Consider the following 16,957-nt stretch of genomic DNA (forward strand, 5'->3'; position numbering starts at 1 on the left):
GTGTACTCATATGTACGAAAAGTACTATATGGTACTATATTTGGTACAAATTTAATTTATGCTAATAAAAGAGTAAAGTGATTGACTGACTGATTTAACGATTCATCAGCGTCCAGACAAAACGACAAGAATCTTGAAATTTTGGGTGAGGGTCATTCTTGGTCCAATGGTGACAGATAAGGCTGGGTTTTTTGGAAATTAGTACTAGAACGGTACGAAAAGTACTAAATGTGATACCATTTGTATTTGGCGAACCGGATGGAGTGTCGAAAAGATATAGAAAAAGGTTTTTTTGAACATTCGAACTATAAGGATGCGAAAAGTACTAAAATGTACTAAATTTAGTACAACTTTGTAGCATGTGAATGGATAGAGCTAAAAACTTGAAATTTGGAATGCGAATTAGGGTTGCGATGTATGGTCTATTTAAAGAGATGGTTCTGAAAGCGTGTACTCATGTGTACGAAAATTACTATATGGTACTATATTTGGCACAAATTTCATTTGGAGATAAAAATCGAGCTTGAATCCTAAAATTTGAAAAAAACATTACCGTCGAAATGTAGGATTGGGATTTTTTTTTTCTTATGTGTACGAAAAGTACTAAATTGTACTATAATTGGTACAATTTGGATTAGGGTGGACCGATAGAGCGGGAACAATGAAATTTGAAGTTAGGATCACTGTAGGGGTGTGGGATTGGGGTCAGGATTCTGATTAAGAAATTAATACTTATGGGTACTAAATGGTACTTAATTTGGTACAATTTGAATTTTAGGTGAACCAATAGAGCTAGAATCATGAAATTTGGAGTCAGGATCACTGTTGAGGTGTAAGATTGAGATATGTAGGAATTTTTGGAAATTAGTACTATTGGTACTAAATTTGGTACAATTTGAATTGTGGGTAAAGCGATAGAGTTGGAATCTCGAAATTTTGATTTAGGATCTCTATAAAGGTGTAGGATTGGGGTATGTAGGAAGATTTGGAAATGGGTACCACTGTGTACTAAATTTGGTACAATTTAAATTGTGGGTGAACCGATAGAGTTGGAATCGTGAAAATTGGATTTGGGTTCACTGTGGGGTGAAGGTTTGGGTTACGTAGGTAGTTTTGGAAATTCGTACTACTGTGCACTAAATTTCGTACAATTTGAATTGTGGGTGAACCGATAAAGTTGGAATCCTGAAACTTGAATTTTGGATAACTGTAGGGGTGAAGGTTTGGGATGAGAAGGAGGTTTTGGAAATTCTTTCTACTGTGTACTAAATTTAATACAATTTGAATTGTGGGTGAACTAATAGAGTTGGAATCCTGAAATTTGAAATTATTGTGGGGGGTGTAGGATCGGGGTATGCAGGAAGTTTTGTTGGATGGTTGAGAAGGGTACTTATGGAAATAATGTGTGATATGGAATGGAACTAAATTTGGTAAAATTTGGATTTAGAGATCGAATCATGAAATTTGACACTCAAATTAAATTTATGATCGATATTAATTTGTGCATTGTTTAGTTTTTTTTCTGACATATGCAGTTTTCTGTGAAAATAAAATATGTCAATACATGTTTAAATATTTCCCGCATTCGCTAACGAAGTAGAGGGCATATGCTAGTTTTAAATAATATTTTTCGAGGTTTAAAAAGGCTGGATTTTTTAAAGAATATTTTTAGAAGGCCTAAACATTAGCCATACGGCTAAGGGTATAATTAAAACAGTTTGTTTATTTCAGTTGGTGTCACGCCACTGAAAGCTCCCCTTTTTTGAGTTAAATTGTATGCTCAAGAGGCCAAGAGGCACTCTTTGTGTCAACATCTGCAAATGAGTCAGCACAAAATTCCCCAAGACCAACGACATTAGAGAAGTGAAAACCAAGAATGACGTAGGGTTGGTACCACAACAAAACTTATTCTTCAACATGTATACCCGTCAAACAACTTAACCAGCCGGCCAGTGAGAGCCATAGAAACCGCAAGAGATTGTGAGAACCGAACAATTGACGAACGACGCTTATAAACAAATGAATTTCACAATAAAAACAGACAGTTCTCATCGAAGTGCCGAGTGTGGCGTTACGTGTAAAAACTAAAACTAAGTGGAATATTGGCAAATCGTAAATAAATAAAAATCTCAAAGATAAGAAGTGTCAATTTGATAAAAATATAGAAAACACTTGAAGAAATGACAACAAAACTAGCACCCTGCATTAAACTAAACAATGGCCAGCAAATGCCCGTGGTGGGCTTGGGCACCTGGCGTTCCTATGAAAATGAAGCTGAGCAAGCCGTCAAAGATGCCATTGATATTGGCTACCGGCACATTGATACCGCCTTTGTCTATGAAAATGAGCACGAAGTTGGACGAGCCATCAAAGCAAAGATAGCTGAAGGCAAAATCCGCAGAGAAGACATTTTTGTGGTCACCAAGTTGGGTGGCATTCATCATGACCCGCAAATTGTGGAGCACGCCTGTCGCAAAAGTTTGAGCAATTTGGGATTGGACTACATTGATTTGTATCTGATGCACTTCCCAGTGGGCCAGGTCTACAAGGGTGATAATAATGTTCATGGCAGTGGGGAATTGAGTGATACCGACTACGTTGACACCTGGAAGGCAATGGAGAAACTAGTTGATCTTGGTTTGGTCAAGGGTTTGGGCATTTCCAATTTCAATGCCGAACAAACTGAAAGGATTTTGCAGAATTGCCGCATTCGTCCAGTGGTAAATCAAGTGGAATGCCACCCAGCCTTTAATCAAAAGAAGCTTATTGAATTCTCAAAGCAACGGGATATTGTGATTACAGCCTATGCTCCATTGGCTAGGCCGAAGCCAGCACAAAAATGGCCAGCATTTCTTTATGACGAAACAGCCCAGGACTTGGCGAAGCGGTATAATCGTACTCCGGCTCAAATTTGCTTAAGGTATTTAATCCAACTGGGAACAATTGTCATTGCTGAGAACTTCGATTGTTTCGATTTTGAACTGACGCCTGAAGATATGCAATTGATGGATCGTTATAATTCCAATACACGGCTAATACCCTTCACCGGAATGAGTCATCATAAATATTTTCCATTTAATACGGAATTTTAATTTAATTGTTTTTCTGTTAATTTGTTAAAAAATAGTCTGTAAGATTTTTATGAAAGAAATATACAAGAAATTAAAAAAAAACGAAATTTTTTATAATATTTCAAGGCCACAAGAGATATGGGGTTTTTAAAGAATGTTTTTAAGGCACACAAGAGGCTTGGGATTTTAACTTTTTAGGCTTGGGATTTTAACTTTTTAGGCTTGGGATTTTAAATTTTTTATTCTTTAAAAAATCCACGCCTCTTGGTGACCCTGAAAAAAATATTCTTTAAAAAATCCACGCCTCTTGGTGACCCTGAAAAAAATATTCTTTAAAAAATCCACGCCTCTTGGTGACCCTGAAAAAAATATTCTTTAAAAAATCCACGCCTCTTGGTGACCCTGAAAAAAATATTCTTTAAAAAATCCACGCCTTTTATAGACCCTGAAAAACTATTCTTTAAAAAATCCACGCCTTTTATAGACCCTGAAAAACTATTCTTTAAAAAAAAACACGCCTCTTGGTGTCCCTGAAAAAAATATTCTTTAAAAAATCCACGCCTCTTGGTGACCCTGAAAAAAATATTCTTTAAAAAATCCACGCCTCTTGGTGACCCTGAAAAAAATATTCTTTAAAAAATCCACGCCTCTTGGTGACCCTGAAAAAAATATTCTTTAAAAAATCCACGCCTCTTGGTGACCTTGAAAAAAATATTCTTTAAAAAATCCACGCCTCTTGGTGACCCTGAAAAAAATATTCTTTAAAAAATCCACGCCTTTTATAGACCCTGAAAAACTATTCTTTAAAAAATCCACGCCTTTTATAGACCCTGAAAAACTATTCTTTAAAAAATCCACGCCTCTTGGTGACCCTGAAAAAAATATTCTTTAAAAAATCCACGCCTCTTGGTGACCCTGAAAAACTATTCTTTAAAAATCCACGCCTCTTGGTGACCCTGAAAAACTATTCTTTAAAAATCCACGCCTTATATAGACCCTGAAAAACTATTCCACAAAAATCCACGCCTCTTGGTGACACAGCCCATGGAACTTAAAAAGTTCACTGGTCCCCCAATTTTGAATTCCAAAAATTCCTCTAAAAAGCTTTTAGTGAATAATTTAGTTAGGACACCAACCAATTACATTTATTTGTGAATGTGGGAGAGAGAGAATGTGTGTGAGAGAAAGCAAATGGTATCGCTTTATTATAATGAAAAGCTTTTGGGGAAAACTTTCACTACCCAAAACAATAAATTATTTTCCCAACAAAAACATCTGTTGTTGTTGGGGAAAATCAAACAAATGCTATTGCATGGGGGTGGTGGTGGGACTTCGGGGGTCTGTATTGTTGTTGATAGTAGTATTAGTTGTATATATACTATAGCATCGGGTTGTAGTAAAACTCAAGAGAGCTGAGAGTGAGAGTAAATACTATTATTATATACATACAACGGTTGGACAGGAAAAACAACACAACCAAATAGAATAAAACGACAAAAACAGAGGGAAAACATAAACGAAACGAATTCAAAGCAAAATAAGAAGGGAAAAAAGAAAACCTAACAAAAACAAGGGTTGATTTTTCTTGATATACGCCAAGCAAAATCAAACAACCCCCTCTCAAAGCCCCACCAAAAACACATACGGGCGGTAAAGACCAAACGACGACAACGACAGCCACAAAGAATCTGAAAAGAATAGAATACCAGCTTTTTTTCTGTCGATACGACGAGCAAGCAAAGACGACAACGACGACGGCGAGAAATGGGAAAATTTTCACTGTTTTGTTGTTAAAGTGTAACAGAAAAAAAAAACAAAAAAATAAATAATAAATATTATTAATTTAATTTTAATTTTGTTTCGCTTCCGACAAATCTACAACAAAAACCAAACCGATTAAAAATCATTCTCAGTCCGCTGCTGGTTCCGCATTAAAACAAAAAAAATCGAACGAAATACCATTTTTCATTTCGGTGAAATTTTTGCAGTGAAAAAAAAGTATCTATTGGAAGAAATTTTTTGTGCTTTGAGAGGATAACCAAAATTGTTATTGTTTTGCAAGAAAAAGTGCTATCGAACGAAAAAAAAATAATTTTAACGAATTAACGAAAAAAATAATAAATTAATTTAAAAAAAAAAAAAAATTATATATAATATAATAAATAAAAGAAATAACACGTGCCCCTCACTCTCACTCTACTGTCTCATAAAAAAGAAAATATTACGAAAAGTGTCCATTGTGTAAAAAAATATTTCAAGGCCCATCCCCATTTAAAAAAAAACAAATCTTAACCAAATCCAAGGCAATGTTTTACAGAATTGGAAAATAAAATACAAATCTTGAAAAGCTTCTTCGATCTCTCGGAATCTCAATAGCCTGTCTTGACTGACCACCACCAACAACAAAAACACATCCCCTTATAAGCCTACATCACGTTCAAGGTTGAACCTCGCCACAACTGAACCATCCTTACCAGAGGAATATCCTCTATCACATACTTAATTCTCCCCGTGAGCCCTTCTGTGAGGCCTCACATCTACATATGGCCGGTGATATGTCCACAGTTGGATGTGCTGCCCTGAAAAAATCTGCCAAACAGAAATTGTCCAGCGACAAGGAGAATAATTCCAGTATTACAAATGCCTGTGGCAATCGCAAGGAAAATGGTCATTTGGCTATGAAACCGCCCAATGTTCCACCGCAAAATATGCGAGGAGGTCTAAGGGTCTATAAGATTGTTATATTGGGTGATGGTGGTGTTGGAAAATCGGGTAAATATTCCTTCCTCTGCTTCTAATTCTGCTACTTTGGAATAAATCAATAATTATCTACATATGCCTCTCTCTCTCTATGTGTGTTTGTCTGTCCGTCTGCCTAACGCAATATTTCTTTTGTTCTACCATTTCTCCAAAAAAAATTATTCTTTTCTTCGTTTATCTTTCTTTCATGTTTTCATTCGCAATTATATACACGCATCCGATTTTGTATTGACGTTTCTTATCAAAAATGTTTTGCCACCACCTCCACCGGGTTTTTCTGCTGCTGCTGATGATGACGACGATGTTGATGATGCCGAACCAATTGCCGCTCTTCTCAACGTATATTTTGACTTATCTTCCTCCACCATCCCCCCATGCCGAACATTTCACTTCACTTTCGTTGTTGTTATTGTCGTTCGTATGGCGGTTTTCATCATTGTTTTGGCCTGGTCCAAACGAACTGTAACTATGTGGCGATTATGGCGCGCCTTACAACTGCTAACACACACACACCCACCCGCACCAAAAACAGCTGTTACCCTGCAATTTGTTAGTCATAATTTTTTGGACTATCATGATCCGACAATTGGTAAGTATGAAATGATAAATAAAAATAAAAAAAATTCATGAGGTCTTAGACTTCCAAGAGGTCTTCTATATATGAGAGACCTCCAAGAAGTCTGTAATATATTGGAGACCTCCATGTGGTGTTCTGCAGATAGGAGACCTCCAAGAGGTCTTCTGTATATAGAAAATCTTCAATATATCTCCTATAGATATGTGACCTTTAAGAAGTCTTCCATAAATAGGAGGTCTTCTAGGGCTCTTCTAAAGATAGGAAACCTCCAATGGGTCTTATATAGATAAGAGACATTCAAAAGGTCTTCTACACATAGGTCTTATATTTATAAGGGACTTCCAAAAGGTCTTCTATATATAGAGAACCTCAAAGAGGAGATAACTCCAACAGGTCTTCTATAGCTACTCGTAGAATACTTCCAACGTGTCTTTCGTAGATGAAAGAAATCCTACAGTTCGTCTATAGCTAGAATATCACCCGCAGGTCTTCTATAGGTGGAAAACCTTCTAAATGTCTTCTGTGTCTAGAACACCTCCTATGGGTTTTCTAGAGTTAGACGACCAACAACAGGAAGATCTGCAGGTCATCTATAGGAAGAAAACCTCACATTGTTTTTCTACGGCTAGAAGACCTCTTACAGTTATTATATAGACCTCCTACAGGTCTTCTGTAACTAGAAGGCATTATACAGGTCTTCTATAGCTAGAAGATTTCATACAGGCCTCCTATAGATAGAAAGGTCTTTTGCAGGGTTTCTATAGCTAGAAAGCCTTTTGCATGTCTTTTATAGCTAGAAGACCTCCTACCGGCCTTCAATAGTTAGAAGACCTACCAGATGTCTCTTACGGCTAGAAGACATCCTACAGATCTTATGCGACCAGAAGGTCTCCTGTAGGTCTTCTACAGCTAGAAAACCACCTCCTAGTAGATTTTTAAACATATTGTTATCAGAACTATCCCGCTAATAGGCGTGGATTTTTACACAAATTTGTAGAAGGATTTTGGATTTTTTAAACAGATTTTTATAAGGACTATCCACTCCATAGGCGTGGACTTTTCAAACTGATTTTTATAAGGACTATCCCCTCCATAGGTGTGGATTTTTTAAACAGATTTTTATAAGGACTATCCCCTTCCATAGGCGTTGATTTTTTAAACTGATTTTTATAAGGACTATCCCCTCCATAGGCGTGGATTTTTTAAACAGATTTTTATAAGGGCTATCTCGTCCATAGGCGTGGATTTTTTAAACAGATTTTTATAAGGGCTATCCCGTCCATAGGCGTGGATTTTTCAAACTGATTTTTATAAGGACTATCCTCTCCATAGGCGCGGATTTTTACACTGATTTTTATAAGGATAATCACTTCCATAGGCGTGGATTTTTAAACAGATTTTTATAAGGACTATCCCGTCCATAGGCGTGGATTTTTTAAACAGATTTTTATAAGGACTATCCTCTCCATAGGCGTGGATTTTTTAAACCGATTTTTATAAGGACTATCCTCTCCATAGGCGTGGATTTTTTAAACAGATTTTTATAAGGACTACCCTCTCCATAGGTGTGGATTTTTTAAACAGATTTTTATAAGGACTATCCCCTCCCTAGGCGTGGACTTTTTTAAACAGATTTTTATAAGGACTATCCCGTCCATAGGCGTGGATTTTTTAAACAGATTTTTATAAGGACTATCCCCTCCATAGACGTGGATTTTTAATCAGATTTTTATAAGGACTATCCCCTCCATAGGCGTGGATTTTTAATCAGATTTTTATAAGGACTATCCCCTCCATAGGCGTGGATTTTTAATCAGATTTTTATAAGGACTATCCCGTCCATAGGCGTGGATTTTTTACACTGATTTTTATAAGGACTATCCCCTCCATAGGCGTGGATTTTTAATCAGATTTTTATAAGGACTATCCCGTCCATAGGCGTGGATTTTTTACACTGATTTTTATAAGGATAATCACTTCCATAGGCGTGGATTTTTTAAACAGATTTTTATAAGGACTATCCCGTCCATAGGCGTGGATTTTTTAAACAGATTTTTATAAGGACTATCCCTTCCATAGGCGTGGGTTTTTTAAACAGATTTTTATAAGGACTATCCCTTCCATAGGCGTGGATTTTTTAAACAGATTTTTATAAGGACTATCCCGTCCATAGGCATGGATTTTTTAAACAGATTTTTATAAGGACTATCCCTTCCATAGGGGTGGATTTTTTAAACAGATTTTTATTAGGACTATCCCTTCCATAGGCGTGGATTTTTAAACAGATTTTTATCAGGACAATCCCCACCCAAGGCGTGGATTTTTTAAACAGATTTTTATAAGGACTATCCCTTCCATAGGCATGGATTTTTTAAACAGATTTTTATAAGGACTATCCCTTCCATAGGCGTGGATTTTTAAACAGATTTTTATCAGGACAATCCCCACCCAAGGCGTGGATTTTTTAAACAGATTTTTATAAGGACTATCCCTTCCATAGGCGTGGATTTTTTAAACAGATTTTTATAAGGACTATCCCTTCCATAGGCGTGGATTTTTAAACAGATTTTTATAAGGACTATCCCTTCCATAGGCGTGGATTTTTTAAACAGATTTTTATAAGGACTATCCCTTCCATAGGCGTGGATTTTTTAAACAGATTTTTATAAGGACTATCCCTTCCCGTCCACAGGCGTGGATTTTTTAAACAGATTTTTATAAAGACTATCCCCTCCATAGGCGTGGATTTTTTAAAGAGATTTTTATAAGGACTATCCCCTCCATAGGCGTGGATTTTTTAAACAGATTTTTATAAGGACTGTCCACTCCATAGGAGTGGATTTTTTAAATAGATTTTAATAAGGGCTATCCCCTCCATAGGCGTGGATTTTTTACAGCGATTTTTATAAGGACTGTCCACTCCATAGGAGTGGATTTTTTACAGCGATTTTTATAAGGATAATCACTTCCATAGGCGTGGGTTTTTAAAAATATTTTTTAAAAGGCTGAATCTCAATTTCCGATATTTCTTTAAAAATCCACGGCTTTAGAAGACCACCCAGAAAATATTCTTTTAAAAATCTTCCCTTAGTAGGCCGGTCAGAAAATATTCTTTCAAAAATTTTCCTTAGTAGACCCTCAGAAAATATTCTTTTACAAATCTTCCCTTAGTAAACCCTCAGAAAATATTATTTTAAAAATCCACGCCTCATATAGAGTTCCAGAAAATTATTCCTTAAAAAATACACACCTTTAGTAGAACGAAATTATTCTTTAAAAATCCACACCTTTAGTAGGACCTAGGAATTTTTTTTTTAATTCCACGCCATTAGTAGACCCTCAGAAAATATTCTATTAAATCTAAATTTAATTTCTTTCTCCTCCAGAGGACTCATATCAACAACAAGCCGTTATCGACAATGAAGCCGCCCTCTTGGATATACTCGATACTGCGGGTCAGGTTGAGTTCACGGCCATGCGTGATCAGTATATGCGATGTGGCGAGGGATTCATAATTTGTTATTCGGTAATCGATCGGCATAGCTATGAAGAGGCGTCGGAATATCGTAAACTAATACAAAGAGTACGATTAACCGAAGATATACCATTGGTGCTGATTGCCAATAAAAGTGATCTCGAATCACTAAGGAAGGTAAGTCCAACCGAATTATTAAATTCCAGATCCTATAAAATAATTTTCAACCCTTCCCCTGCAGGTTTCAACTGAAGAGGGCCGCAATTTGGCCAATCAATTCGGCTGTCCCTTCTTTGAGACATCGGCCGCATTGCGGCTCTACATCGATGAGGCATTTTATGCTCTCATACGAGAAATACGCCGCAAAGAAAAGCAACGGGCCCTGGGTAATGGCACAAGTTCGGAGAAGTTACATTCGCGGCGACGAAGTCGTTGGTGGCGTATACGTTCGATATTCGCCTTGGTATTTCGGCGAAGACGTAATTTAAATTAAGCCGGGTGATGGGGATTTTATTGTTATGTGGAAAATGAAGAAAACTACAAGAGCAACAAGAAGCACAAGGATCAAATCGCACATGGTGGGATAAACAAAAGTCCACTTTCTATTCTCTTTTTTGGTAGAGTATGTTTATTATAAAAAAATAGTGAAAGATGCAGTGAAGCAAAAGCAGCAGCAGAAAAACATTACAACAAACAGGTATATATTCTATAAGTAAATTAAACACTAACTTATTTACACACACACGCCGACACTAATACTAAAACACTCTCTAAGAATCTGTTACAGGCATAAGAAGAAACATTAACTTAAAATCTTAGCAGGAGTAGAATTATTTGTTTTTTTTTTCTCTAGGGTATTTTATTTCGTTTAGAAGAAGGATTTACACAGAATGAGTGAGGGAGATGGTGGAGAGATTCGACAGAAATTTATTAATTTTAAAAATATATAAGGTTTCTTCATTGGCTAATGTGAGAAAACCACCCCTCTATTATTCAACATAACCTAAAAATAGAAAGCCTTCTGTAGTGGGGAGATCTCCAATACATGTTCTATATATAGAAGACTTGATCCTATAAAGACTTGCTCCAGATTATGGTACAGCTGATGACTCGATTAACTGTCAAAGTGCGTAATTTCACCTTGAATTCGATGTGCAATGTTTCCAACCATGTGAAATATTATAAGGAAAAATTTGACAGATGGTTGAGACAAAAGCAAGGTTTTTGTTATAATATATATCATCTTATTATTGCATCATGGGTACCCCATTCTGCGCAGCTGACTATTCAATTACCTTTCAAAGTCCATTGCTTGGCTCAATATTAAGATCGTCCGATAAAGCCAGATGCTTTCACCCGAGCTGTCAAAATGCTTTCAATTTTTACTTAATCGTATTAAAAACTTCGTATGAAAACTGCAGCTTATGTCTCGATTAACTGTCAAAGTGCGTAATTTCAACTTGAATTCGATGTGAAATGTTGCCAACCATGTGAAATATTATAAGGAAAAATTTGACAGATGGTCCAGACAAAAACAAAAATTTTAGTGTTTTGGTAGATCACCTTATTGTCCCATCATAGAAAACCAAAAAAAAATTACAGCATGGGAGATTTTCAATCAAAACTTCCGATAATATTAGCTTCTTACATAACCTTAATTCGACGTGCAATGTTGCCAACCATGAGAAATATGACTAGATAAAGTTTGAAGTTGATAAAGTTTGATGGTCGAATAAAAAACAGATGTTTTTTTTTTAGTACATAACCTTATTAATGGATCATGCTCTATGTAGATCATGACATATTAATAAATTCACCCAAGAAGCAGAAAACATATGTTTTTTTTCTAATGTCAAAATATTGACTTTGTTTACGTTTTCATAATGTGAAGTCAAGTCACAATAATGTATTTTGACAGCAAAGTTGAGAAGCAGCTGATTTGCAGGTGATCTTCCCGGGTTACCTTATTACACAATTTGTTTTATCATGGCCAATTTAAAAGGTCGAACATTAAGACCAGATGACATCGCTGCTGCTGTCAAAATACTTTCTATTTTGAATTGATCGTATGATAAACATAAACACATAATTTTTGAAGATCATCTGTATCTGTAGGGCTTTAAAAGAAAATTTAGATCTCAGGATCACGTGAAGGGTTTTACATGTGATTTTTAGCTTGAGGACCATAAGTAGGGTTCTATAGGTCCTTTAAAGATCAGTTGCATATCAGCTGCTTCTCAGCTGTTTGCTGTCAAAATCCATTATTGTGAATTGACATACATTATGAAAAGATACACAAAGTCAAAATTTTTGACATTAGACTTGAGAAAAAACAGCTGACTTTCGCTTGCTGGGTGATCTTAATAATTAATCTTGGTTTTGTTCCTATAGAAAACCTTTTCATATGTATTTTCAATCTATGGACCATCGATAAGGGTTTTGTAGCTAATTTGTAGATGGAATTTTATATGTAGGATAAAATATCTGCCGGGATAGGAGGCCATCTACAAAAATATATAAGTAATTTATATATGTACGACTCTATAGGTTATTTATATACTGAAGCTGCCTCATATGACCTCCAGATGGGTTCTAATAGATTGGATAATTTGCACAGTTTTACTATAGATTGCATGACTTATATAGATCTCACATAAATGGAAGACATTCAGTAGGTACCGATAGATAATATCATGAGTAGATCTTTATAATGCCTTCAATAGATGCCCGATAGCCAAAATAATCAGTGGGACATTATAAGTCTTCTTTAAATAGTCTATAGAACGCTTCTATATGGATTTTACAGAATCTTAAGAGTCTCCTAAAAATAGAATACCTTCTTAAGGTCATCAATTAGGATAATGACTTCTAAAGATGCCCTATAGACAGAATGGGTCTATGACTTTAATGGAGGACCTAGAGAAATATTCCTAATATGGTGATCATCAATATTTCCTTTACAGTTATACGGTATTTCTATAGGTCCCATAAAGATAGAAAGCATTATGAGGGTATAGAAAACATTATGAGAGTATTTTTAGAGAAGGCTTTCTAGATTCCTTATATATTGAAGCTCTGGATATAATTTTTAGATGACTCTAGAGTCTCATACAACAATGAAGTTCTTCATTCTGTTAGTAAAAAGAAAATGAATGTCTTTTTTATTTTTATTTATTAAAAAGAAAGTTCTGAAATATCTCTCCCCATTCTCGAGGTATTCAAATTATTCTAGTCAACTATTTGTTTTTTCTTGTTTATTTTAAACAAATGAAAACTTAGAGTATTTACATTAAGAAAACTACAAGTAAAACTAAAACGAATTGACATCAAACATATGTTCCATACTTGCATACTATTTATTATTAAAAAAACTAAAAACAAAAAAAAATTGTCTCATAAAGATTGGTTAAATAATATTTTGAAATTAGAAATCTAAAACTTAACACTTAAACCACAAGGAAATGCCAGAAACGCTACAATTATATTTTTTAATGTGTGTGAACAGTTTCTAACAAAATTCAACCCTGAAAAACAGTTGATCATCCAATTGTCAAACTGAAGAGGATTCGAATTAATCATATGAAAATGTAACCTCAATTTTATTTACTAAATCAGGGCCAGATATATTCCCTTATGATGTCCAAATTCAAGGTCTAATTTGCAGCTACAATATGTATTTATACGTAAACAAATAACAGCTGACTCTCAATTTTATATATTTTTCATACAAGTATAAACAACTAGGTTTTTGTACCTCGTTTCAGAATTCTTGCCGATTTGGAAGGTATAGACTAATTCAATCACAATTGCAGCTATTTTTTAACCGGATTAAAAAATGGACTACAATTGTGATTGTGTATTTTATTTTTTTAATCACACCAGCTGATTGAATGATGATGATTGATCTGTCAAAAAATTTAATATTATAAATTAACATATTTAGAGTCTGTTTGATTTTTGTTAATAATCATTTCTGAAATATTTAAATTCCAATGGTTTAAGTGTTTAAGTTCCTCATGTTACTTATCGATTAAAAAAATTACATAAAATGACTACCAATCTAAGGCTATGTTTACATAGCTTTATCATGATTAAAAAAAACATCTATCAGAGGATTATTTGTCATATTTTTGATTATTACAAATATATGTCAAATTATTTACTATAGATTTTTATAATCTTTATAAATGCCTCCTATGTAAACATAGCCTAATAAATTAATAAAACAATTGAAGAATTTATTAATAGTTGAAACCTAATAACACATAATTTAATTAATAGAAAAAAATAATGTAAAATTACACAAAGTTATTTGAAATAATGTAGTGTTAAGTTACATATGTACAACAAAAAAAGCAACAACATGAAAAATTAAAAAAAAACTTGCATAAAATCAAAGAAAAAACTTAATCAACAATAGTTACTCATAATGACGCAACAAAACAACAACAACAAGGTCCAAAGTTTAAAACTATTTTTGGTACATATAATGTTTATGTTTCTAATTATATTTTTATTTAAGGCAATATACAGTTGGTGTCAAATGATTTATATTACGGTTATTCTTTTGTTGTCTACTTTCATGCGAAATGACAGTTTGTGTTTAGTGTAAACATAGTTTAATTTAATCTCAATTAGACAGTAATTTACATAGAACTTAATATTATATAATTTATTTTATTTTAATGGTATAATCATGTGCTTTATATACCTTCATTTGACGCTAATTGTAACTGCATCATAGTGCATTAAGTTTGTTATTTATTTTATATGTTAATTTATATTGTTATATATTTTTTTAAATTAATGTAAACAGTATCATTGAACTGTCCAATCATACAGAGATGTTTCATAATTAATATGACGTTCGATACTTAGAAAGTCAATAAATCGTAATAAATAAAAGCTGACATCTGTTTAAGGCTATGTTTACATTAAACGTGTTGTATGATGAGATTTATTTTTGTCATTTATTTAAAACATGTATGTAAAATATATTCGATGTAAACATAAGCTAACAGCACATTTACACCGAACATGTTTTACGGAAATCATTAATTTGACATATATACAAAGGAAATGACAGCATAAATTATGATTTATCAGAAATGGCGTTCAGGGTAAATGTGGCATAATGTTGAATTGTTTCTCTTACATTATTCAGTTTTATTATTTGTTGAAATGCAATAATCTCACTCAATATATATTGACTTCTGTCAACATATGTTTCTTTGACGTTTTACTTAAACATAAAAACACAAAGTTCCTTATTTATGTTACTCACACATTAACTACTATTGAAAAAAAACTACATAAAAATATTTATCAATTATTTTTTATACACAATTACTATTATTTATTTTTTCAAAAAAAAAACAAAACATTACAAACTGACATACTCATTGTTGTTATTCACATATATCTATATTTGTTAATAATTGTTATAATAATTTATGTTCAAACAAAAATTAATAAATAAAAATAATCAACAATGTCCTACAAAACATATAAATACATGCATATGTAAATATGTTGATCCAAAAAATATAATAATTAATTAAACTATAAAAGCGACATCTGATGCAAATAAAAATAAAGAAAATTAAAAACACACAACACAATAATTATCAGAATTTATTAATAAAAAAACATTATTTATTAAATACATAAAAAATATTATAGAAAAAAAAACAAACAAAATTACATAGTAAATAAATTGTTAATTTACATTATCAATAAGAAATTAATTATATATAAAACTTAAAAAAAAAATACAACAACATGTCATTAAATACCAAACAGAAAAATATGAACATCAATAAAAAGAAAAACAAGTTTTTATGTTAGAAATTCATTTGGAATATTTTTATTTAAATACAAATTTGATATGGTAAGCACGATACTAAAACTTAGAACGCGTTTAAACTTCTAAATCCATTCGATTTAAAACGTATACGATTTAGAAATCGAGGTGTTATAAGGCACGTTTAAATTGAGACTTCTTAATAGTCTCGATTTCTAAATCGAAGTATTGAAACTTTTTTGATTTTCCTCTTAATAAATTTCAAAAGTTTTAACTCATTTGGAGTACGGGAATCAAAAACAAAGAGATTTCCTTTGAAAAATGTTTATAAATGTCAAGACTAAAACACTGAACATGCGCTATTTTTATTACAATATTTTTCTGAAACTTGTATTTCGATTCTGTTATAATAACTGTTAATAAAAATGTATTCAATTTTAAAAACCGGCAAAGGAATTTATTTCTTATTGTATCTGATACACTGAACACACCATCGCATGAGCAACACGACAGAATGAAGGAATTTAGTTATTACACTGAACATACCCTCGCACGAGCAACATCACTGAACACTGCCATTTGAACAGCTGTTTTGTGAAAGAATGCAAATTATCGATACCATCGATAGCGCCATCAATTGTCATCTCTAACAACATTATTGTGGCTAACTTATTACTTCACCGGAATTTTTAGGAATATTTATATAAAATAATAAAAGAAAATGTTTACCAACATCTTGAGAAGGTAATTAAACACGAATTGTGGACCTATAACACCAATTACACAAATTTTATTCCATTATTTCAGAGCCTGCAACAGTGTTGGACAAATGATGATAACACGAGAAGCTCATGCTTTCAACCGGGACGTGCTGAAGACCAAGGTACGTTGTCATTTCCCCAAACCCCGGGAAGTTAAACGTATCAATGTACATGGTTGGGATGTTCGCATGGCCACGGAAGGAGGTAGAAGGACACTGATGCGCCGCATCCTGAAGGGACGTTATGTGTTGGCTCACTAGAATAGAAATAAATAGAAAATACATTTGGAAGTGATGAGTTTACTTCTAATGGTGTATGATTTTAACGTAGCCCTCTCCTCTGTTGTTTATATTTTAATAAGAAAAAATGTTATCACATTAGGAAGAATAATAAAAGGAAACAATTTATTTAAATAATGGAAAAATCTTCACTTATTTCAATTCTATACAAAAAGTCCTGGGATAGTTTCGTCGAATTGGTCTACTGTGTACAACGATTCGTGGATATTTC

General features: G+C 33.5%; 3 protein-coding genes across 3 annotated transcripts; all 3 read left to right on the forward strand.

Moving 5' to 3' along the window:
* The first annotated feature begins 2,176 nt into the window (after positions 1–2,176).
* LOC133326542 (aldo-keto reductase family 1 member B1) lies at positions 2,177–3,092 on the forward strand. Its single transcript, XM_061535171.1, has one exon. The coding sequence runs from the start codon at positions 2,181–2,183 to the stop codon at positions 3,090–3,092; it is 912 nt and encodes a 303-aa protein (XP_061391155.1). The 5' UTR covers positions 2,177–2,180.
* A 2,522-nt stretch (positions 3,093–5,614) lies between these two features.
* Positions 5,615–10,376, forward strand: LOC133326544 (GTP-binding protein Rit2). Its single transcript, XM_061535173.1, has 4 exons — positions 5,615–5,843; positions 6,364–6,420; positions 9,795–10,060; positions 10,125–10,376. The coding sequence occupies exons 1-4, from the start codon at positions 5,615–5,617 to the stop codon at positions 10,374–10,376; spliced, it is 804 nt and encodes a 267-aa protein (XP_061391157.1).
* A 5,996-nt stretch (positions 10,377–16,372) lies between these two features.
* Positions 16,373–16,713, forward strand: LOC133326545 (large ribosomal subunit protein bL34m). The gene is made up of 2 exons (XM_061535174.1): positions 16,373–16,430; positions 16,494–16,713. Exons 1-2 carry the CDS (start codon positions 16,408–16,410, stop codon positions 16,705–16,707), a joined length of 237 nt encoding a protein of 78 aa, XP_061391158.1. The 5' UTR covers positions 16,373–16,407; the 3' UTR covers positions 16,708–16,713.
* Positions 16,714–16,957: the final 244 nt, after the last annotated feature.

The sequence above is a fragment of the Musca vetustissima genome, unplaced genomic scaffold, assembly GCF_032173495.1.
Source record: "Musca vetustissima isolate MV318-11 ecotype Yass unplaced genomic scaffold, APGP_CSIRO_Mvet_v1 utg20219, whole genome shotgun sequence".
Taxonomy (NCBI): domain Eukaryota; kingdom Metazoa; phylum Arthropoda; class Insecta; order Diptera; family Muscidae; genus Musca; species Musca vetustissima.

Excerpts from the sequence above, each read along its gene's own strand:
- LOC133326542 (XM_061535171.1), top strand. The coding sequence starts at position 2,181 with ATGACAACAAAACTAGCACCCTGCATTAAACTAAACAATGGCCAGCAA.
- LOC133326544 (XM_061535173.1), top strand. The coding sequence starts at position 5,615 with ATGGCCGGTGATATGTCCACAGTTGGATGTGCTGCCCTGAAAAAATCT. Across the intron at positions 6,421-9,794 it reads CTATCATGATCCGACAATTG|AGGACTCATATCAACAACAA; the intron begins GTAAGTATGAAA and ends TTTCTCCTCCAG. Across the intron at positions 10,061-10,124 it reads ATCTCGAATCACTAAGGAAG|GTTTCAACTGAAGAGGGCCG; the intron begins GTAAGTCCAACC and ends CTTCCCCTGCAG.
- LOC133326545 (XM_061535174.1), top strand. The coding sequence starts at position 16,408 with ATGTTTACCAACATCTTGAGAAG. Across the intron at positions 16,431-16,493 it reads TTTACCAACATCTTGAGAAG|AGCCTGCAACAGTGTTGGAC; the intron begins GTAATTAAACAC and ends CCATTATTTCAG.